Source organism: Calypte anna, chromosome 2, assembly GCF_003957555.1.
Source record: "Calypte anna isolate BGI_N300 chromosome 2, bCalAnn1_v1.p, whole genome shotgun sequence".
Lineage (NCBI taxonomy): Eukaryota > Metazoa > Chordata > Aves > Apodiformes > Trochilidae > Calypte > Calypte anna.
The window spans coordinates 47,901,123-47,924,997 of record NC_044245.1 but is presented as its reverse complement, the minus strand read 5'-3'; the positions used below and the strand labels follow the sequence as shown (position 1 = coordinate 47,924,997).

Here is a 23,875-nt window from a genome sequence, read left to right as displayed (position 1 = left end):
GCCTTGGGTAACATACAACGTATGCTAAGATGGAGGGGTTAAGTAATTTATCCTTGGCTAAAGAATAGGGATTCAACTCCGCAGATAAATGAGCTGAGGGAGGGAGGCTTACTCTGAAAGCATATGACTACCTTTTGTGCCTTTCAGTGGAGATCAATAGGTATTTTATGTATTGATATATTTTTGCAATTTCATGCTGAAGAGCTCTTTGGATGTCAGTGGGTCTCACAGGAGCAGAGCAAGCACCTCCAGAAGGAGAGATCTTGTGGTGTGTAGCTTGGAATGAGCATGCTTTGATGTGTTCATAATGAAACATTTTCTGTGTCTACTTACCAAAGCAGTAGTTGGAATGTGTGCTTCTGTTTGGAAAATGGTATTAATTGGACTGCTGCAATGATTGATGTAGTTGAACACTTTGGGGTAGCAAGTTTGAGGGCTCAAAGGAAGTGGTAAGTGTTCTGTCCTCAAGATGAATTGAAGTTTGATGGGCATTAATTCCTCCAGTCTTTATTTTACTTCTCTTTTGTAGACATTAGAAGAGTGGCAAAAGTCATCAACCTTAATAGGCACAAAAAAAATGTATTTTGTAAAATTAAAAAGGAATTTTCAGACATACTAACAGACAATTTTTTAAAATTGTAATCCTCTCAGTAGTTCTCACATTGAGAGTTACACTGGGTAATGCTCTTAGCATGCTATTGGTATATCATATAATGTTCTCAAACTATACTGAATTTGTTTTGTTTTTTAAGACCCCTTAGAATTCTACTGAGTAACATTTTGGATTGTGTCTTACCTACAGTCAGAATAGCCAAGATACACCTGTGAAATCTTAAACTAGAAAAAAAAAAGCCTGCTTAGAATTTGTATGATTTTTGTTTTAAAAAAATGTATACACTCCATAAATTCTTCTGTTGCTCCCTGACAAGGCACATGGGGACACTGGATATGTATTGTTGCAAAGCTGTTTTCTTAAGTGTTGTTGAATTGCTAAGCCTGATGGGCCAGCAGTCTCTTTGCACACAGGTGGCTGCCCCTTTCATCCCACCCTTCCTCCTTTTTCACCCTCTTGCTCGCTCTGAAAACACCTTTATCCCTCCCTTTCCCCATCTTTGATTCCTCCCCTGATCCTCTCCACATTCTAGTGCCTCCCATCCCCTGTAGGCAAGTGATCTCCCTCAGTCTGTAAGGTGCCCTGGAGAGCCCCCACATCTTGATGGATTTTACACCTTGACAGTGGAGCTGACTAGTGGTCCTCTTGTGCTCCCTTGCCTGTGTGGAGATGAGCCTTTTATTACATAACCTAATTAAAAAAAAAAACCACTTTTCTCAGTTTAATCCAACCTGTTATATGAAGCTGCTTAATTATTTGAAGTTCTGCTACCAAAACCACATGAAGTATTTCACATAACATGCTGCTGTTCAAAATTATCTTGCTTTTCAGAAATGGGGATCTTGTTATGTGAAAAAAAATAGCTATTAATGTTCCAGACTCAGAAAGCACTTTTAGATTGGATAAATGTTATTGCTTCATGATTAGTACAACTTGGTTTTTTCTGTAATTTTCTCTAAATTATTTTTAGTAATTCTTTGGGGAAAAAGCTCTTTTCTTTCTTTTTATTTTTCTTCTCTATCTCCGATTTTAATTTGCTTTTGCTTCAGTATGACAGTGCTAAGGATAGATCTGCAAGATACTTGGTCCCAGTATGTTAACAGTTTGCATGTCTTTGAGTGAAGGCTTCTTTTGTGCTTTGTTTTTAAGGTGTAGTGACACTAACTGGCTAAATTATTGATTTTTAAAAAGTATGTACATTTGTAGTATTGCACTTTCTGATGTAGAACAGCAGTACAATTCTAACACTTCCCATAGTATGCTGTACAAAGTTTATCTTGGAGAACATCTAAGGAAGCCACATATGCACATATGCATACAGTAAGCACTTTTCAGTATTTATCTTATTTCTGAACTCTGTAGGGAAATAATATACACAGATTACACTCAGAGGACTAATGTTTTTTCGGTTGTTTTTTTTTTTTTAAAGTGTGTGTGTGCATATGTTTGTATTCTCCATTTCCATATAGGAACTTAATCTAATGGCAAGCTATTTCAGCCCTGAATAAAAACAGGTGGTCGGTTTACTGTTATTTAAAACAAATTCCTTTTTACTGTTGTAAAGGGGTAATAGAGTGTGTCATATTCTCATTGGTATTATGACAAGTAGGATTTGTGTCTCTCTTTAAGCAAGCACCAACTATCACTAGAAGTAGGAATATATAAGCAACTTCAAAAGGTGAATTTATTTAAACAGTGTTATCTGAATTTGCTACAGTTAGGCAAATACAGTATAATAATTAAAATAATTTGTAGTGTTAAGGTGTTTTAGTTTACATTTTCTGTGAAATGAGTGCTGGCTTAACCAAGTCTGTTAATCAGAGATAAGGTTGGCTATGATTTAATTTCTCTGTTCTTTTTTACACAGTAATGGAAGTATGGCTTATTGTTCTAATCACTTAGAATTTTCTGTGGCTCTAACTTCTTAGTTCAAAGTTTCTGTTGTAGGTGATAAAAATCTTCAGTCCTTCTGTTGAATTTCTTTGCATTTTAAAGTTGAAGATGCTGTTATATGGTGGTATTAATTTTCTTAATTTTATTCTTAGAGTCATGCTTACAGTGAATCTCACAGTTCAAAGAAGAAAGCTGGTTATTCACATAAAGATTTATTGGTTAGTTTTCTCCTACAATATTCCTTATAAATATACTAAGTGTGTGGAGTTACATACTAATACAATTATGGCCAAGTTTATTAGCTCACTGACACAGGCACACCTGTCTTCAGGGGAAAAAAACAAACCTAGTATTTACCAAATTCAGATCTGGAGTTCAGTATTTGAAAATGTGGCTTTCAGTGGAATCCCATGAATGTAAACAGCTGAATTGAAATCATGGTCTGCTGGGGGCCTTGGAAGGCTCTTGAAAATATTAAAAAGTGGTACTTCTCTGGATTAAAGTTTGTTCAGTCAGAACAGAGATATGTATGTTTTTATTTGCCCCCTGTCATTTAGAGATATTTTAAATGGAAGTGTGAAATAGAATGAATTTACCATAAACCTTGATGTTAACTATGTGAACCGTTGAGAAGGGCATGTGAATTATTGTGATCTTACAAAAGCTATTCTAGAAAGTTTAGTGTGTAAGATGTGAATATCATGCCAAGAAAGGAAATGGTTTTGATGTATATTTTCAGAGGATTTTGGCAGTGGTGAATTAGCAGTTGCATCAGGGATTGGGTGACCTAAAGCAACAGTGGACACCTGTGTTAAGGCAGAAATAATTTTTATATCCCTTTTTCACATTACAGATGCCTCTCTGCATGTTTGAGGTTCTGTTTTCCTGTAACCTCAGTTGTTAAATGAGTAACATGAATCTTTCTGCCTCCTTTAGCCTTCTGAGATGCAAAGTGCTCCAATCTAAAAGCATAACTTTTTGCCTTGTCTTCATCCCTGTTTTTCCTTCTTTATATGTGTATATCAATTTTTTTCCTTACAATATGCATAAGTATATATGCAACATGTATAGGAAGTGTCAAAAACCCAACAGATTTAAGCCAGAATAATTGGTAGGTTCTCAACACACATGCTTGGTAAAAAGAACAGTCTTAAAGGTACAGAATAATGCTGTTAATTTGAACATCCAGCCCTTCTTAAAATCCTAGGAAATCCTATTCTCCTCTCCCCTCAAGTGCTCTAATTCATGATGGTATCCAAGGAAAAAAGAAGTTGTCAGTCACATTATTGTACTCATGATTAGCAAGTTTTGTGAAATATATTTCTCATGTATTTCAAGCTGTACTTTTCAGGCCTTAGATAACATTTTTAGGTTCTTATTTACTAGAGAGGAAAAAAAGCCAAATCAGTTTACTGCTTTGTTTGGTCAGGGCTTAAAACGTAGATAATGCTGAAGCTTATGTAAGTTTTGGTTTTTTTACACTTTATGTGCTTCAGAAAGTTATATGGATTTCAGGTCAACCATAGGGAAAATTTTTACCAAGTTCTGTATAAGTTTTTAGCTTGGGAATGTTTGGGCAATGTTGAGATAAAACTTTTATTTAGACTATCTGCAGATGCAACCTATGTTTTCTTTTTCTTCCCCCACAGAGTGGAAATTACTATGATCAAAGAAATTATAGCAGCCTTAGATATAGTAAACCACTTCCTTCCTACCATACTCGGGTCTGTCTCTTTCTTTCTATTTTCATTTTTAAATGTATGTAAAGTACATATATTTGTGTTTGCTTATGCTATATGAAGTAAACCTCTCTAACACTGCAAGTTATTACAACTAATAGTAGTTACAGCTGTATTTACTTCTGTATTTGCTTTTAAGGGTTGTCTTTTATAAAACGAATAGATAACATGCAAGTTATTGTGTGTTCTGCATATGTGGGGTTTTAAATTGAAAACAGCTTTTGTTTCATTGTTGATATAAAGAAAACAACTGGCAGCTCTGACGCTTGTTTTTTCAAAGTCCTGGTTTTAAAAAATAAAGACAGAAAAGCTTACAGTCATAAATGATAAATCCATGGTCTACTGAGAGATATATAGTTAGTGTCATGATCAGGTTTAAGTAAGTAGCTAGAAGAAATTGTCTTTTGAAAACTAATTACTTATCATTGTCCTCTACAAGTCTTTGATAAAAATACTTTCTTTAGTTTGCTTTAATGTTTTAGTTGATTATTTCAACTATAATGGGGTTTATTGGAATGTTTACCTACACTTTTCTTAAAGTTCCTTTCTGTTATAGATGTAAAATTTAGTATTTCAGGCTTTGGAACTTTTGGGTATAAAACAGTACATTAAAAACATTAATATACACAGAAATAGTGTTTCTGACAATTTCTATTTTTCACACTACAGTCATCTTCTCTATACAGTGATCCAGCAGCAACAACTAGGAGTTACAGGGTTAGTACAATACGAAATAATATCTTTATCTTTAGATGTTTGAATGACCCTCAGAAATCAAACCTTACACTTTTCTTCTTAGGTGTCTCCTTCTGTAAACACTGGTTTGATAAAAAGTATCAGTTCGGTTCGTAAGCACCATTTGCATGGTTGCCTTAAATTTGTGTGCTATGGCCAGGAGGTGTGACAATGCTATGTGTGTGGGTGTGTGGTTTTTTTTTTTCCCCCCTCCATATTTGTAAATTAATATGGAGCTTGTGTCATTTTGTGGAGGCATTCAGTTTAATGCTTTAACTTTGTGAAGCCTCTTTGAAGTATTTTAGTAGTTGCTGTTTTACTGATCTTTTTGCAGACAAGCGTAAAGTTTATGAATACAACAATGAAGAAGAACATTTGAGATAGAACAAATTCATCTAAGTATGCTAAATAACAACTGCATGTAAAATAATTTTAAAAGTATTTAAAGTTAAGGTAAGCATTTGAATAGGAAAAATCATTGTCAGGAGATTACATAAATTTCTGGTAAATACACTGAGTACTTTCAAATGAGATGCCATGTATTGAAATTTCATAATCACACCAAAATGTAATAGGATGAAAACCTAATCTGCATCCTTAAAATAGTAGCTAGAATTGTCATAATAATGACTAAGATAGCTCAACAAAAAGCTGTCTTCTTAAAGAAGTGACATGCACTCCTGTAACTACATGCCTTTTAACTGCTGCAGTAGTTCAAATCCAACTTTTCACAGCCATTTAGACATCTGCTAAAACTATTCAGGAAATCAACACGTATTTTTATGTGAGGTCTTGTTCTGCACTTATGCTGCAAACGCAGATAGTGTTGTGTTTTGTTTTGTGCATATTCTCATACAATGAGAAAACATGAGAAGATTGAGTGACAGAACACAACCATAATGACTATTATGTGTAGTTCTGATATGCATGTAATTCTCATTTCTACTAGAGATCCCTTCAAAGGTAGGGGGAAAGCAGCATGAGACTTTTAATTGTGTTGCTTGGAGCTGTATTTATTATACACCACACAGATTTCAGCCTTGTATTGTGAAATACTCTCCTTCAGGAAAACCTGCACGGATGAGCAGGTCCTTTCAAAAAGTACAATGTTAGTTGGAAAATGCATAGATGGGATGATAGAGTACAGTGCATTAGAATCACTGTGTCTGAAAGCGTGGCATAATTTCTTCTGAGACTGAACATAAAGCAGTATTTCATTCCCTCTTTCTCAGGCATCCTTGTATGGTGATGGATTACATAGCTCATATAGTTCTCGCACTGTAAGTGTAATAGGGTTTTGGTTATTTCTATCATCATCTTTATTTTCTCAGGACAAAATCTGTGAGAACTGAGACATTTTCCTTAACTTTTCTTTAGCCATCTGAATACAGCTTTTCTTCAAGACAAAGCTCAGTTCGAAGTAGCCCTGTGGTGAGCATTCCTCTTGCATGGTTTGCTGAGTGCTTTAATACTAACACATGGTGATTATGAGTATTGACACATGGGATCATTTTACTGACCAATACACAGGCTCAGGGTTTCATTTCCACAGCAGAAAAATGTCATTTGTCAGAGATGTGATTTCTAGAAAGATGCAATGTTTTTGCCACAGGACAGCAAAATGTAGAAGCAATAAGAAATTTGCTTTTCTAAACCTCTTTTAATTGTTTGTGATGTATATGATTGGAAGCAGTTGGAATCTGGTGTATAGTACACTATTGGGTACCACCTTCTGTTGTAATGAGTGTATAAAACAAGAGTTTCTTTGTGTTATGTCTGTTCCCTATACTTTTTAGTTTGGGTTTTTAATGTGCCTGAACACAACACAATGCAAACACAACAGTGCAGATGGAAGGAACCTATAACTCTCATCAAATCCAACTGCCCGACCACTTCAGGGCTGATCAAAGTCCAAGCATGGTACTAAGGGCATTGTCCAAATACCCATTAAACACTTACAGGCATGGGGAATTGACCAACTCTCTAGGAAGACGATTCCAGGGTTTGACCATCCTTTCCCTGAAGAAATGTCTCCTCATATCAAGTCCAAACTTGCACCTCTTGCTCCTTGAGAGACTCAACTGAATCCCCAGTTTAGTATCATCAGCAAGCTTGCTAATGGTGCCTTCAACTCGTACATCCAGATCATTGATAAAAAGATTGAACAGAAATGTACACTTGCAAATTATTTAAAAATGCCCTTATTTACACAGTCTGAGGTTTGTGAAGCTGTTGCTACAATACACATGGGAAAAGACTTCAGGAAGAGGACTAGTGCAAACCTTGCTGTATCATGCAGTAAGAAGTAACTGGCTCGTTTTATGGTGATCAGTATTCAAAACAATTTTTTCCTGGCTATATATTGTGCTAAAATAATAGTTCCAAAGATGACTTTTCATGCTGCAAAGTGATTTTGTTTTTTTACTTTTTAAAATTAGTTCTACCCTGTTCTAGCATCACTGATACAGCTGCTCATTTTTCATGCTACACAAAAAAATACACCAGTGTTCTGGTGTGGGTTAAATTGAAATGTTCTGTCCTGTTCTCATTTTTAGATATTCTTAACAATGTTATTGAGGCTAAAAAAGTAAAAAGAGAGTTGTTAGAGACTGGAAGTTTTCGTCTACAACAGATGTCAAGAGTGAATTTTTGAAAGTGTAGGAGAAAGGGAATTTGCTGTTGCTTTATGAAGTTCCAAAAGAGTACTATCTATCATCCATCTCTAACGTCTCTTGAACTGAGTAAATACCACTTGACTCCTTAGTTTCTCTTAACATTAATATTTCTTAAAAGTATATACTTTATATGTATATAGGAATATATATCAGTTCTCTGTATATGATGCCAATAATGTCAAGGTATTCACTGACACTAGTGAATGATTAGTAGAGTTCAAAGTATTTGTCCAGCAAAAAAATTCTGAGAAGAATATTGAGCAGATGAAGCAAGTCTTTTATTCGTAACTTTCACTTCCTACCATTTCTGTGGTTAATTTTTGGGTTTCATTATGGGTAGTGCACTAGTAGTCAGCTAAGTACTCACTGGAAATCAAAAAGTGTGAGAGAAAATGGGAAGCAGTTGAAAACACCACTGAAGCACTGTGTGGTGCATCTCCATGTTAAACTGTTGGTTTTAATAAACTGAGATATATATTGCAAGTGCAAAAGGTATAAAAGGAGGAAGATTAAGGTTTATCAGACATATGGACTTTTTCATTCAAAACTAACTTTGTTGTTGAAAAGAGAGCAGTGTTGTCAGAGATTATATTGATCTATGATTGATTATATGAATGATACGGTTATATTGTTCTTTTGCTGTAAGTATAATTTATATAAGCTGGATTCTGTTCAGCATCTTTATACTTCCTGAAATGCAAGTGAGGCGAAGTTTTGACAGATTTCTAGCTGAAAATATATTTGTTATTTTAAAAAGGTAGATGCTTAAAATGTAGATATAGTTAGATATGGAAAATTCTTTGTCAGAGAAACAGAAAAACCTAGTAGTGACAAAAAATACAAATTATGTACTCCAAAGCATGTATAATCTAAAACAGGTGTTTATCAACTAAAAAGAAATTAAGAGTTTTTTATTTAAGTGGTGAAAACGGGATAAAGACAACGTATTTTAAACTGTTGATTTAAAGATTTTCTTTTTCATATAATCACTTTTTAAACTAAATGTGATGCTGACAGGAGCTGCCTGCCTTTAAAATATAGAGATCAATAAAACAGTTTTGATAGACCTACTTTTCTTATTATGAATGTTAAATATAATGTGCAGTGTTTTTCTCAGTTAAATATTTCACTTGAATTCCCTCAGCATTGTAATGAATAATGCAGTTAGATTTATTTTGCCTTTTTTATCAGTAGTGTGCAGCATTACCATTTTTCCCTCACCTTTTTAAGGTGTCTGTCTGACAAAGTTCTGGGGAGTAAGGTTGTATTTTATTGTGAGGGCACTGAAAATTATGAAAGATAGGAAGCCCAGATCTCATTCATAACAAGTAATGTTGGCATTGTGTTCATTCAAAGAAAGACAATATTTGTAGAGAAAAATAGTACCTTTATTTATCAACTTCTGGTTATATATGTATTTTCATGACCTACAAAAAGAAGTAACTTTTGTAGAGTGTGTTTAACACTCTATTAGTACTACAACCTTTTGTATCTCAAATTGTATTTTTTATATTACTTTGAGGAAAAAATAATATGAAATGTTTTCATTTTTAGATACTGTGAACTATAAGAACAATAAGCATGTGAAAAACTACTAAAAATTACATTCTTGCTGAAATATTCATATCAGTGTGGCAGGTTTTATTCATGTAGGCACATTTAAAATAGCAAAAAGTCTAGAGTGAAATTTTACAACCGCTAAACTCTTGGAAACACAAGAATACATTGGATAATGGATATTTGTTAGGATTTCCTATTTGTGTTTTCTTATTTTAAAATAAACTTTTTTTTTCATTCTGTGGTATCATCTTCAGTTCTCTTTCACCCTTCTCCTTATCTTTTGAAGTCCTCTGATTTTTCTGATCTAAGTGAAACTGCTGCCGACTATTTCAGTCGTTCCAACCACAGGGGAAGCATTGTTTCCGATGCAGATGATGTCCAAGGTTTGAATAGTGTGAGTGTAATGTTTGTTGTTATACTGTAGTGAATACAGTAAAATTATCAATGCATGCATTTTCTCTTCATAGTCTGAAAGAGTAAATACCGCAGAAGCATTCCAAGTTATCTAATGGCAAATTGGTTTGTTGATGGATCGGTGCTGGTCGGTTGGGGTTTTTTTGAATAAACACGTCTGGAGCCAGAATTCTTAAAAAGCATGCTGCTTTATTTTTAAGAGGACTTTGCCTGTTGATAGAAGCATGTGGCATGTGTTAACACTTCATGTTTTTTGCGTGAAATAAGCATAAGCATCACTTCAATGTAAAATGTTGGGGTTTTCATTATGGAAGTAACAATGTTTAAGTTTGTGTCATTTTTGAATTCTACTACTAGGTTTAGTGACAAAAAAAAAAAAATTCTTAAAACTGTTGTCCCCATCAGTGCATTTTAGTGCTTGTTCACCTAAGATGCCATTTTGTGATGATCCAGAACTGGAGCTTGTCCTTTTTGGCTATGCTCTTTTACTGAATCCCAAGTCCGTAGAGCACTTTACAGGAAAATCATTACTGCGGTGTTCCTGTGCATTCCTTTATGCTGAACATCATTCACAACAAAAGTAGCCACCTTCTTTTGGTTATTGCCATAAGTTTTAGAAGATCCTGTTACTTGCTGTCAACTTTTGTGTTTAATAATGGGGAGGGGGAGGGGGAAGAAAAAGGGGGAATTTCTGTTCTTAAACATGTCTTTGAAATAACAGGCTTAGCAGAGGAGGAGGAGAGGTATGGGGAGCTGGCCATAATTAGTTGGGCAATGGGGATGCTACTGCTTGGTTAATGAAGAGCCAAACTCTTCATCCTTGTGCCAAACAGTGCAATGAGGGGTAGAAGTAGCCTCACACTGCAGATTAGTAGGTTGAGACGAGCCACTGCAAGAAGCTCCACAAGGACACTGGTGCTGCATTCTGAGAGATTATGGCAAGGCTGGAGAACCTCTGTCCTCAGGAGCTGGTCAGACTGAGCTAGATAAAGCCACAGCTTACCTGGATTGTTGGCAGCCCTTCTGCTTTTCCAAAGGAGGGAGGCTGGGCTAGGTGATTGCCAGAGTACCTCATAACCACTGTTTCTGTGATTCTTCATTTAGAGGATTTAATGCTCTTCTAGTGCTATGTAGCTTATCATAATGCTGAATATTTATCATCTGTACATGCTCAAAGCATGACAGAGAGCAGTCCTTCCTCCAGGTTTGAATTTTAGCTTTTTTTCCTCTCCAATAAACCTGCTTTTCTGAAAATACTGATCTGTTAAAAGAAAGTGTAGAGACTGAGACAAGCAATTACGTGACCTTTTCAGTTTCTTTGAGTATTATCATCATCATGATTACATAGTATTATTAGATTCCAAAATGACATTTTTATTTTAGCTATTCCAAATGGATACTTCAGATAAATTGGATTTTTAACATCACTTTACTGTCACAGTAGTGACAAATATTTGCAACTTACAATTTTAGGACATCATTGGAGATGGTGAATTTGCCATGGAAATGATGTTAATTCTGTAGAAACTGCAATAGAAGCAAAAAGAAAGATCTCATTTGTTTCTTCTGTAGTTTAAGCAGACCTCCAACTCTCTTGTCCCAAGACTGGGAGAAAAACAGGTATTTTCTGAGAATCCAGATATTCAAGATACCATTCCTGGTGTATACTTATTTCTTTTGGGAATACTGATAACGAGTTAATGTCTTGATTTAATTTCAATTATTTTGAGTCATAATAATAAAGAGAATATGGAAATACTGAATTAGAAGTCTGCAGTATCAGTTTGATAAAGAAGAGAGAGGTGGTAGTTCTCTTGCTTAGGCTTCAATACATAAAATATGGATTCCAATTATTTTGTACATTGCTGTAAATTAGAACACAATCTTTATGGGCTTTTACTTGAATTGCTTTTGTTGTGATGTAATTGACAGTTTCACTAAAGATACTGAAGGAACAAGTGAGTTTTCTAATAACTAGGAGATCCACACTTGTGTCACTGATTGTCTCAAGCGCACTTGCATGAAGCTTTGTGCTTGTTTTGCCACCAAGTGTCGTAGTCACTGCCCTGTTGAAATTTTAAAGTGGTGACATATTTTGTTAATCAGTATTCCAATGTTGGTAATGATGTTTTATATTTTCTTTTAAAGTTTCTGGCTTTTTCTTTACAAGTATCCATTTATTTTACAATTGAAGTTGAACCTGCTTTTTCAGGTTCAGTATTCTTTTTTCCTGTCTTGGTCTATGCTAACTTATGGAATTTTTTTCTCTTTCTTTCTTTCTCTCCAATTATATCCTGTTTCATTCATAAATAATTCTTTGTAACATTGAACAGCAGATGGTGATTCAGCAGTCCCCCATTGCAAAACGTGTATTGTTATAACTCCCCCTTTTCTCTTTCAGTTGGAAGAAAAGAGTGAAAAATCACATTCAGAAATATTTTCAAGGGTGAGTGGTTTTAATTTTAAAATTATGAAAAATCAGTGTTCATAAATTTACAAGTATTAAGATAGTTCAAAAAGTGTAAATGTTGTGTGGCTTTAGTGGAGGGTTTTTAAATTATTTTTTAGGATCTTAAAATAGATATTTTAGACATGTTTAAAGTACAAAATTAATTATTTGCTTTTATTTCATGAGGAAATAATTTTAATTTTTACTTTAATTTTAGCAAGTATTAGTTTCATATAGAATTTATTTTCTGTCTAAGAAACATTTGACAGGAATGGTAGAATTTTAAGAGGCTAGAATTTTGTAAATATCCATACTCTGGATTCCACTGGACATTTTTCTGAATCCTGAGAGGCAGATATCATAATTTTTAGAAATATTAAAAACTTCTACAGTGTTTCAGTACTGGCAGCCTCATCATGCAAGTCATCTGAACAGAAGACTCAAAACAAAAATGTTATGATAATGGGTAAGTCAAAGAGGAACTAACATTTCACCAGAAAGCCCCATTAGTGCGGGAAAAGAATAAATGGAAAATATTTTCTGTACACTAATATGAAGAAATGGTAAAAATGAGAGAGAATTGTTCTTTGACTGCAAAGCAGTTCATAAAGAGTGATGTCAAGTGTTCCAGAAATGACAGTATGATTCCTGATACATGTGTGTTTTTCTTTTTAAGCCATCATCTCGCAATTCAGTAAGTGCAACTCCTCTGAGCGGCAACTCATCTAGGAGAGGAAGCGGAGACACAGGCAGTTTGGTGGATCCTGATGCCTCCCTCATTGAACTCCGGGTGAATTACATTTTCAGATATTTTGTAGATAGTTTAAAATTGCTCTTGTAGTTTGGAGGACTGTTTTTCTGCTACAGACATTCTGGTTTCGTAATAGTAAGAAACAGTTGTGAGGATCTGATATTTATCATAAAAGATTTCTGTATTTCTCTTGGTAATTGTGTTTGTAAATACTTAGGGAGTTTAGCTTATGCTGAAATAAGACCTTGTTTATGTCAAATTTGAAACAATTCTGTCCTGTTTGAGATGGTTTAAATTAAGGGATATAAAAAACTTAATTTCCATCAAGTTACCATGAATTAATTATAACTTATGTGCATTATTGGAGACACTGGCATTTGACAGAAATGCATGTAAACCTTTAAATGCTTTTTTTTTACTATAAGTTATTTCCCCATACTTCTTATGCAATGGTTCATTCCTATGTCCTGCAGGATATCTATGATCTTAAGGACCAGATACACGATGTAGAAGGGAGATACATGCAGGGACTTAAAGAACTAAAGGTATCAGGGCTTCTCCCATGCATGCATTCTTGTATGGGTATTTTTGGGTAATAGAGTTACCACTGGTTCCACTAACTATATAAGGCTTTACTAACAAGTTTCAAAATTTCTTCAAAGCATGTATCTAACTTTTAATGCATAGAGAGCATCAGCTTAAGTTTGTCATGGGTAAATTATTAAGATATTATTTATAATTACACAAGGCTGTAAATATTCATTATGTGGTTTTATTAAAATAATAAACTTAGGGTCTTTGGCAGACTATTTTATTTCTGGTAAGATAATGAGGTTCAATTTTTTGAGAGTTTTGTTATCAAATGAGTATTCAAAGTAATGAATGTGAACAGGGAAGAAAATGGGATATTGTTATGACAAAGACTTAAAAAGAATAGGTCTTCCAAGTTTCAGCAAATAAATACAGTCTCTTGCAAAGGGAAGGCAAAGTAATAATTTTGAAATATGTGCTGAAATTCATCTGGGCAGACATATTACTTGCAGGATAAGATTAATTTTGTTTTAATTCTTTAATATTAGGAATTTTTTTATGCTTATGGTTTACATTCCCATTATCTTTGTCTAAATTACAGGCTGGTGCTTTCAGTATTATGTTAATGGGTTGTCTGTATTTTGACTTGTTTAAAGGAGTGCGTATGCCTTTCTTTTAAGTTTTCATGCAGTTAACAGTTTGCAGCTAAAGTATGATAATTTCCCCCCTCCTGTATTAAGGGAAACTGAATACAGCAAATGTGCCTTACAAAAATTTTTCAGGATATTTGTTCTGTTCTCTTTCCTGCTACCTGATTCTGAATGGCACCATGTGAAAGTCAATCTTTCTTATTCATTTTAAATCCATATAGAGACTAACAAATGCTGCTTACGTGATGCTAGAATATGCTACATGCTCTAGCATGCAACACTGATGTATTTAACAGATCCCTTCTGTTTCCTTCATTAAACAACCTACTGGCTGGTATAGTCAAGAGAAAATATGTAATTTGAGCTGTTCAGTTTAGGAAAAATATTTCCTCTGTAGAGGTGAAGTTATTTTGAACCTGATAGCCATATACTCAAATGAAAGATGATGATGATGATGATGTTATAATCATATTGCCATATGAATATTAAAAGAACTTAAGATAGCAGTAGATTGCAAGATTAGTAGACATATCTATGATTGTGCTAAATTTGAATAAAACATGAGATTTGTTTCATACCTGCAGAGTGGATCTAACTCTCACACTTTCTTGTCATTATTTAATGACGAGTGTTCTCAACTACAGAATTACTAATGTGCTTTTGTTTGTTTATTGCAATACATTACAGTTACCAAAGAGCATGGGTGTAAAATCTTGCTACCTGCTTGGCTTAGAAAACTGAATTGCATTTTATGCTATTGTTAATACTGAGTAGTATGTTTCTAAGTTAAGTTGCTATACAGGTTTCTTTTTAGGAACCTTCCTTTCTAACTAGGAAGGTAATTACTTTTTTCTCATTTACAAGGATACCTGCTTTTAAGTGTGTTTTCAGTGGTTGAGAAAGTGATTTGTAATCACACTACTTGGATATCTCTGGTTGTCCATCCCTTTTGCTGCAAAGAATGTGCTTTTTACCTGGCTGCCAACCAACTGCATGTCATCAGAATAAACTCAAATATGGATAGTTCTGGTTTAGTTATGTCTGCAAATCTTTCCTTATCTTTATTTATTCAGTTTTGTTGATTCTTTTTATATTCCCTTGCATCAACTGGAAAGGAAACCTTTTCTTTCCTTGAAATTTTTGTTACAGTTAACAGAGCGTTCTCTTGATGCCTGTTGGATTTAATCATCCTCATCTTCACAAGCAGTTTAATTTGCATAGCTCTTTGGCTTTACTGGTAGGCTTGTGGGTTGTATTTCTTTATAGCTTGAGGTTACACGCAGAGGCACCTTATCCATTTTCATAGGGAAACCATAGGAAATGTGAAATACTTCACTTGAAAAAGAAAATTCCAAAGCAGCCTTAATAATGTTCCAGTTTTTTTTTTTTAACTGGTCAGAGATGCTTAGGCACATCTATGGTTTTTTTCCTCTGGAAAGCAATTCTCTCTCTTCTGTCTCAAAATCAAATTTTTCCTTTTCCATAACTGCAGGATTTTCCCCCATTAACTTGTTGATCAATGGCATTTTCATTCAATCTTTTAAGCCCCAACCTAGTCTCGTCTTTAACACCAGAGTCCCAGGATGCATAGCATATAGTAAGTGGCTGAGACAACTGAACTGGAGAAGTCTTACTGGTGTGGGTGGCTGTATCATTGCTGTTTTCAGCTGCTCAATAGACTGGAAGAGGCAGGCTAGACATCTTTCAGAGGTGCAGAGTGATAGAGCAAGATGAAACAAAGAATCATTGCATTGTAAGGGCAGAATCCCTGTTCAATTAAAAGGTTGGACCAGGTGGCATCAAGAAATCTCCACCAGCTACTACAGGTGGTCCACTCACTACACACAGAGAAGTAATCAAATTTGAAATTTTTTTCCTGGTTGTAGTTTTTTAAATTTGTTCCTTCTCATAAAGGCATTAATTTTTTAATCCTAGTGTTGTCCTGATTTTTCTCTAAGTTAGTCTTCAGAAGGTTTTACTGTCTCTTGACATTCTGTTTTACCAATCTTTACAAGATTCATCATGCCTACAGCATCAGAAAGAAATGTTTTTTGTGATTTTAATCTGAAAGTTAAGAATTACTTAATGCACTTTCAGGTGTTCTTTGTTTTTTAATTTTATTTCTTACCATGTTTCTCCTTTACTCTTTGCTTCTTATTGCTTCCCAGGTGATACCTTTCTTGCCTTTTTTGCTACATAGATTGTCTTGTCTCTGCTGATTATCAGTCAATCTTTTTTTTTCTTTCCCTGGGATTTCTAAAATACTGATTTTCTCCAGCACAAAATAATGAGAGATAATTACAAGTGACTATAATGAAATTATGAAAGTTAAAATATGCATTTTATGGAATGCTTTCTCAAAATGGAGATTAATAACGTGGAACCAAGTTTTGGGGTTGGGGTTTTTAGGTTCTCTTAAAAATCTTATAGTTGTTACCACCCTCCCCCCTAATATCTTAGTTTTTAGTCCTGGTGTTGTGTTTTCTGGAAAGCCCAAGCCTGGTGCCCTATCCTTGCTAGCACTTTTACTCTCATAATTAAAAATGGAGGATACGGTGTCTGTGTCTTCAAAGAAGAGATTGAATTACGTACTACAAGATTCATAGAAGGATACAATGTATTTTGGAAAAAAGGAAAAAAACTTAATAGTGTTTTCAATTTTAAATCGGGACTCTCTGAAGCCTAATTTTTGTATTTTTTTAAAACCATGCATATTGAGATCATTGCATGTTTGAAAATGCCTGGAATTACAGTTTTCTAGCATTTTAATAGTTGACATTTGTTACAGTACTAAGAAAAAAGATTTTTGTAAACATCAGAGAATTGCATAAAGGGATACATATAGCAGGAAGGCATATGTGTACCTTAAGGTTCAGCATGGGGAAAAATTTTTTTAATCTTGGTAAGAAACAGACACAATATCTACTTCAACAGAATCACTTTAGTCAAAGTGTGACTGCCTTAAAACTTTAAATACGAGGTATAGAGCATTTTTTTAAATGAAGAGCATTAAGTTAAAGCTACTCAGATATTTCTATGATCTTTTTTAGTCATATAATTGAGTTCTCTCTGTCAGATTTGTTCTCTCTGAACAAATGAATTTCTAAAGTATTTTCTTCTGCATGCACTGCAAATACAATGGAGCTGTGATATTGCTGTGTTATCCCTGTGATTTATGTTATAAAGGTAGCAGGGCAGAATATGAAAGGGGAACATTATGTAGTAATTTTTGTACTTTTGAAATTACAACTTTTCATTGCTGTGTATGACTTAACCTAAATTATGGAAATTGAAGTATGACTTGGTGTTTCTAAAGAGAAGACATGAATAATAATTTGAAACAAAAATGATTGCATAATTGTACTGTATAGCAGATAGAACTCTTCACAATTACAGTGGTATTTTAATATTTGTTATAATGCATCAGAAACTTGGATAATGTGAGCCTTTCTCCTGTCTGTAGGATTCCCTAGCTGAAGTTGAAGAGAAGTACAAGAAAGCCATGGTTTCCAATGCTCAGCTAGACAACGAGAAAAACAACTTGGTTTACCAAGTGGATACTCTAAAAGATGTCATTGAGGAGAAAGAAGAACAGATAGCAGAGTTCTATAGAGAAAATGAAGAGAAGTCAAAGGTACTGAATTTTGAGCTTTTTTTAACTAATAATAAAGATAAATTGTAGGTGCCTAGACTAGTTAACAAGAACAATTGAAAACTTTTGGATTAGTAAAAAACGTCTATCTCAGTGGCCAAAATGTTCTGAGTATTATGTTTTTGTGTTTGTTTGTTTTTTAAAGAAACCAGCCATGTGTCCCCCCCCACAGAAAAGAAACAACCAACTAAACAAGAAAACACCTGCCTACCAACCCCCCACAAAAAAACCCCAAATAGATCCCAACCTGCACTTGCACTACCAACCCACCTACCATCCCATCTTAATGCAAAAGAAATGCATTTAATTAATGCAGTACACCAATGATAAAATAGGCATTCAAATCGAGCAAGACATGTTCAGACCCATTTCTTGGTAAGGGAAGATCTGTGTTGCAGCTTTTTCCAGCAATAATTAGATTATTTCAGTATCTCATTCAGTTCTCTCATTAATATTGTGCTTAAAGCTTTATCACATCTTTTTTCTCTGCTTTGAATTTTATTGAAGTCTTCAGTGAAATAACTATCTGAAGAAATCAGCCTAAAACGCTCATTTCAATTTTTTTTTTTTTTTTGCCAATTGGTAGATGGAATTTCTTACCTGTTGCTTTAATTTCTTAGGTAGTGTTATGTTAAGTCATATTGCTAGCTTTTTAAAAATTTTATTAAACATAAGGATCAAAAACAAAATAAATAAAGAAACTGTTCACTTAATATAGGAATTGGAGAGACAGAAACACACGTGCAGCATTCTACAGCATAAGCTGGATGAACTTAAGGAGGGCCTTCGACAAAGAGATGAATTAATAGAGGTATGTTCATATGAGTGTATGATGGAACTTGAGCAGATGAACATGATATAAAGTTTCAATGGGAGCATGCATTATACACAATTAGGTAAAATGTCTCATTTTTAAGAAAATTTATTTTATTTTAGTAGATAGATTTAAGCTATCAGTCTCTCTGTTTCTCAAGTTAAAAATGTCCCTGCAAGGTTTTCAGATTTGTAAAATCATTAATTCCTATAAAAGTCATGGTTCACTTGAATGTATCTTTTCTGCCTTGTGAAGGCAGAACTCATGTTTGTGTGGCCAAAATCTTTATTGCAACTAGAAGATCAGATGCATGAGTAATACTAAATGATATGCATTGCCAAGTTTTCTTTTCAGTTATTTCAGACTTTTGTGAGCATCAGCCATTGAAGTTTGCAGTAGTGCATGTTTGTTTGCTGACCAGTCAGGATAAATATAGCAACACCAGTCAACATGTTATTGGGTCATAAATATGTTGCTGGTGTTTGGTATGTTGTTGTCTTTACTCCTCTCCCACCCTGGATTTGTTTACAGAAGAAATTTATATTAAAATCCTAGAGCTCTTTATCCATCTTAGTTTTAAAATGGTGCACAAAGTTAGATACCGTCAACAACGTATGTGTCCTATTTTGATTATACCACTGTAAGTTGCAGTTCAATTAGTATGTTCAGTTAGTATTTTCCTTGCCACCTTTTGTTTTCAGTAAAAATTGATTCTTTTAAGTTAAGGGGCAAAGTTTCCACTACCTGATTTTCAAAAACTGTATAATATTCTGTTCCATTGATTTCTTTCCTCATTAAGATCTTGTGCCTTCAGTTAGTACCGTAACTGAAAAGATTTCAGAAAGTCTCAGATCTGTTACAATTACTGAGAAAATAACATGCTTTGTGAACTGGAGTTGGTTTGACTAACTAGCAGAAGAAAAGGAGCAAGGTTAGCCTAAGCAGCAACATTTTGCAGATTAATGGCTGACAAAGAAAAACTTGGCAAATCCTGATTGCAGTTCTGTCACTTGCTGTGGATTCACTTTGACTTCAGCGTGAAGGGCAAGCACTTTATACTTCTTTTTGGTGGTGCTGGTTCTTTTTTTAGAAAAGCTATGTGATTTGAGTATATAATAGATTGGTATGGAGTGTTTGCTCTGGTAGAATGTAGCATTTGTGAGTATTCACCAAATGCAGTCCCTTCAATGTAATGACAGCTTGCCCTGCATTGCCGTTTGTTTGAGTAACTTCTCCAGCACAGGCAGAGAATCCAGCTGATGCCATTCTAGCCTTTTGTAGAAAGACATCGGTTTCCATCCCCAGATGGAGTGATAACGTTCACTCATTAGGAAGACAAAATTTATCTGTAGCCCTGAAAAAATCTTGTATCATCTTCATAGGTAATTATATGAGCGTAGCAAAGAATTTTGGTTGTGTTTGCAGGGCAAACCACAAAATGCAGTCAGGTAAAAAATAGGACCGCGTTTGATATGGATTAATGTCAAAATTGCTTGATTCAAACTTCCTTCTTGATACTTTTAAGAAGGTTTTCTATTGTGTAAAACATTACTAAAACTTTGTGCTTATAAAATGCACGTTTCCAAATGGGACTTGAAGGTACATGGAAATTATAAAAGGGTAATTATTTTCCTAAAGATCTGATGCTATCCCCGGTGTACAGTACGAAATGTTACTAAAGAAAAGTTGCTCTAGCTGCACTAGATTCTCCCATCATCAGGGAAGAGAATTCATTACCATCCTCTGCCATGATTTCCTAAGAGAAATATGTATATGTTACACTTAGTCATACCTTTTTCCTTTAACTTCATGCTCATAAACTCTTTAGTTGACTTCTACTATGTGATTTCAGTTATCTGATTATTTTTTTTCCATTTCCTTACTTCTCTTTCCTCTTTTATTCTTCCCTCATCCTATTTACTACAGGAGAATCAACGCATGCAGCAGAATATAGACTCCATAACCAAGGAGGTGTTTGATCTCCAAGAGACAATTAATTGGAAAGATAAAAAAATAGGGGTATGAAACATATCCAGGGGGAAAGGTGCTTTTTCATTTTAGAAGTAGATGGATGCCTTCCCCTGCTCTGCAAGGAAATGTGGTGTACTCCAAAGAAATGAAGGCTGTTTTCCATTTAAATGTGTAAAACATTTTGCAGTCTTGCTCTTTATAACATAGCTCCACTACCTCTTTATTTGCCTAATGATGAATGATAGAAATTAAAGCTATAACAAACTTCTATGCATACAGTTTGGGTTTTTTTGACAAAATTCTTCCCTGTAATCAGGGCTTGCAAAAGTCTCCTTATTCTTAATATAAAAATGCCTGGGTCTGTAAATTGGTCCATAGTGATAAAGCAATCCCATGAATATAGAGAGATTTAAAATAATTTTTAAAGCTTTTTACTGTCTTTTGAGCTAAATACAGTTTTCAAAACTTGAATGGTTTAAACCTTATTTACTACTTGATTCCTGCCTCTGTCTCCTTAACAATCTATGTAAGGGTTAGTGGATTTTAAAGTAGTGTGGTTCTTCCACCTATGATACGAGGGAGTTATCTGGAAAGGAATTCAGGAAGGAAATGACTGCTTATTAATAATTTCTCTTGAGTCATTTCTCTCTAATTTTACACCAGATATTAGTGTAAGCTGATTTCTTTGAAAATTGATTTATTTACTGGAGTTCTCAAATAATTTTAATTATCTTTGAACTGGTGGTGCCCAGTTAAAAAAAAGTGCTGTTATACTGTCTTTATTCCGCTGATATTTATTTCATGTTTGGGTCCTTCAATCCATATGTGGTCCTTCAATCTTCTCTTCCATCATAAAATTTCTTTTTTTTCCTGAAAGGTTTTTTTTCTCTTAATTAAGCGTGTACTCCCTCTACTTAAATTTCACCTCTGTGTAGTGGACTGTCCCGGTCTGTGCAGGCACTTAATTCTTCTTCAGATACGTTGCTAGAGTTATTTCAGTGCATATAATTTGTCTATCACTCAAAGAAACTAGCTACCAGACAGGCTGACAAGAAAATTATTTTTTCCTTTAGCTAAAATATTCCTGCTAGTTTCTGCATTCCTGAAAACACTATATGTAGATTTTTTCCTAGGTGTTTTTTTAATCTGGGTTTTGTTTTGGGTTGGTGTTTTTTTTTTGTTTGTTTGTTTGTTTGTTTTTTGTTGGGTTTTTTTTTTAAATCTTGGTATTGAAATTTCTTAGATCTTAAAAGGTAAATGGGAAGGTGAGCAGTAACACAGGGCACTGCAAAGCACGGAGAGGATCTGCATCTCCATTGTCATTCTGGGCACTTGTGTCCATTCTCTGGAGTGCTTGAGCCCCCTTACCTCTCCTTTGTCACTATTACTCAAAAATGACAGAGGTGTATCTTTAAGTGGAACATGAAATGGTGTAAAGATAAAAGGTTCTTCAGACTATTTGTAAATGTAGGTACAGCAATCTAATATGTGTCAGGAAATAAAGGGGCATCTCCTGAATAAGGACATGACAGCTAATGTTACATTTATACATTAGTAAATCAAATGAAACAGCACTTCTTAATCTTTTTGTTGAAAGGAACACAGTGATGCATCCGAGCATTGTTATAGTATACAGATTATAGATAATAATTGAAATTCTGCATACTGCAATTGTTATGTGGAGCATACACCTTCATTTCTTTTCTATATCAGTCCATTCCTAAACGTTTGTGCATGACGGGAGGTTTAGTTGGATAGTTTTCTTGGCAAAACATTTATACACTCTTGCAATTGCTGTATGTGGGGGTGTTTGTCTCTAATGCATGCAGTACTTGATTTGAATGGGATACTGGGATGCTGCCCAGTCTGATTAACTGTCAGGTGACACAGCTACAGCACAGGTAGGCAAAACCATTAGTGCCCATACTGCACTTTAAGCTGTCATGCTTTCTTGTGCTAAAATAGTGCTGCTGGTGTTTCCTGCTTTTTTTTTTTTGTTTTTTTTCCCCTAAAGCTAATGCTTTGGTTTTAGTGAAGGGTGATTGTAATACCACCAGTAAGAAGTAAATAAATCAGTATTTGTAAGTGGATGACAGGCTTACATATCCAAGGTCTTTTCTAAGGTAAGATTTCTCCTTTTATACCCAATAGAAGCTAGAGAAATTAGCCCAATGAATTTGATGTTGTAGGATCATTACCAATTGATTTCCAGCAAATTTTATTTCAGGCCAAAGAGTGCCTATGTTAAGAAAAATCACTTAGTTTATACACATCTAACAAAAAGAGAAAATCCTAAATAGGCATTTATTATAGTGTATACTACGGCTCGTCAGTGAAGAAATGATAATGAGAAACATGCAGCAATGAGATATGATGTCACTTGTAAAAGGTCAAAGATGTATGTTTGTATGTTTTAAATACCCCTTTAATTTCTTTCCTTTTATTGAGCTCTCTGTATTTATTTGTAGAAAGTCTCTCTGCTATCTGTCATATGCTTTTTCTCTGTGCCATTCTTTTTCTTGCTATCTGCCTGAGCCCAGGCCCTAGAAAGACAGAAAGATTACTTTGACTGCATTAAGAGTGAGCGAGATGAGCTCAGAGAGGAGTTGGCTGACCTGAAGGAAACAATGAAGAGAGGAGAGGTATGTTGGTAGCAATTCCTTTACAGTAACAGAATTCCAGGAATGGGGCATGAACTCAAGGTCATTGGAAGCAAATGGTTACTCTTCTTTTGCAGTGTCAAAACCTGACCTTAGGGTAGGATAGACAGCACATTTTGTTGTAACTGTTTTGATCAACATGAAAAGCTTTTTAAAAACTTTTCTATCCACTTCTGTTTTAGCACTGCTCTTATATAAGTTTTTTCCTTATTTTCTTCTTTTGTTTTTTTTTTTTTTTTTTTTAAGAAACATGGATTAGTTATAATTCCAGATGGCACACCAAATGGTGATGTAAATCATGAATCAGCAGTTGGTGCAATAACAGTGGTATCACAGGAAGCTGCACAAGTCTTGGAATCTGCAGGAGAAGGACCACTAGGTAAAAATATCCTAAAGTAATTTAAAGAGTGTTTAAAGTCTTTGTGTGCCTCCTGTTCACAGTGGATTTCAATTTATGGCCACAAGAAAAGATACCTGTGGTTACCTGTGATGCTCCTGGAATACATGCTTACACAACTTTCAGGATTTGGAGTTTTTTTATTATATTTTTAATGATGAGTAAAAAGGCAGATGGTTTTGTTTTGGGTTTTTTGGATTAAAAAATGTAATAGTACAGTAGCACTTCGATTTTTTTTTTTTTGTAAATGATTAGATCTCTTGTTCCAATTTCTCTTTTATTACTGTCAGAAAATATCTGGTCTAGGAGTGTTGCCTTTTGATTAGTATGTTTTCTGGTGTGTTTCATGGAAAAACAACTCTTTAAAAATA

At 34.5% G+C, this 23,875-nt stretch overlaps 1 protein-coding gene across 4 annotated transcripts in view; it reads left to right on the top strand.

The window, feature by feature from the left end:
* The window catches only part of LRRFIP2 (LRR binding FLII interacting protein 2), a 54,051-nt gene that overhangs the window by 24,470 nt on the left and 5,706 nt on the right, over positions 1 to 23,875 (top strand). The window contains exons 6-21 of one of the 4 annotated variants that reach the window (XM_030445164.1): positions 203 to 268; positions 2,659 to 2,724; positions 4,156 to 4,230; positions 4,915 to 4,962; positions 5,045 to 5,089; positions 6,213 to 6,260; positions 6,358 to 6,411; positions 9,502 to 9,609; positions 12,031 to 12,075; positions 12,755 to 12,868; positions 13,303 to 13,374; positions 17,474 to 17,644; positions 18,381 to 18,473; positions 20,403 to 20,495; positions 22,988 to 23,089; positions 23,354 to 23,486. In XM_030445164.1, coding sequence (XP_030301024.1) covers positions 203 to 268; positions 2,659 to 2,724; positions 4,156 to 4,230; positions 4,915 to 4,962; positions 5,045 to 5,089; positions 6,213 to 6,260; positions 6,358 to 6,411; positions 9,502 to 9,609; positions 12,031 to 12,075; positions 12,755 to 12,868; positions 13,303 to 13,374; positions 17,474 to 17,644; positions 18,381 to 18,473; positions 20,403 to 20,495; positions 22,988 to 23,089; positions 23,354 to 23,486 — 1,333 coding nt within the window. The remainder of the gene's footprint in view (positions 1 to 202; positions 269 to 2,658; positions 2,725 to 4,155; positions 4,231 to 4,914; positions 4,963 to 5,044; positions 5,090 to 6,212; positions 6,261 to 6,357; positions 6,412 to 9,501; positions 9,610 to 12,030; positions 12,076 to 12,754; positions 12,869 to 13,302; positions 13,375 to 17,473; positions 17,645 to 18,380; positions 18,474 to 20,402; positions 20,496 to 22,987; positions 23,090 to 23,353; positions 23,487 to 23,875) is intronic. The other 3 variants (XM_030445163.1, XM_030445165.1, XM_030445166.1) reach the window with 3 other exon arrangements.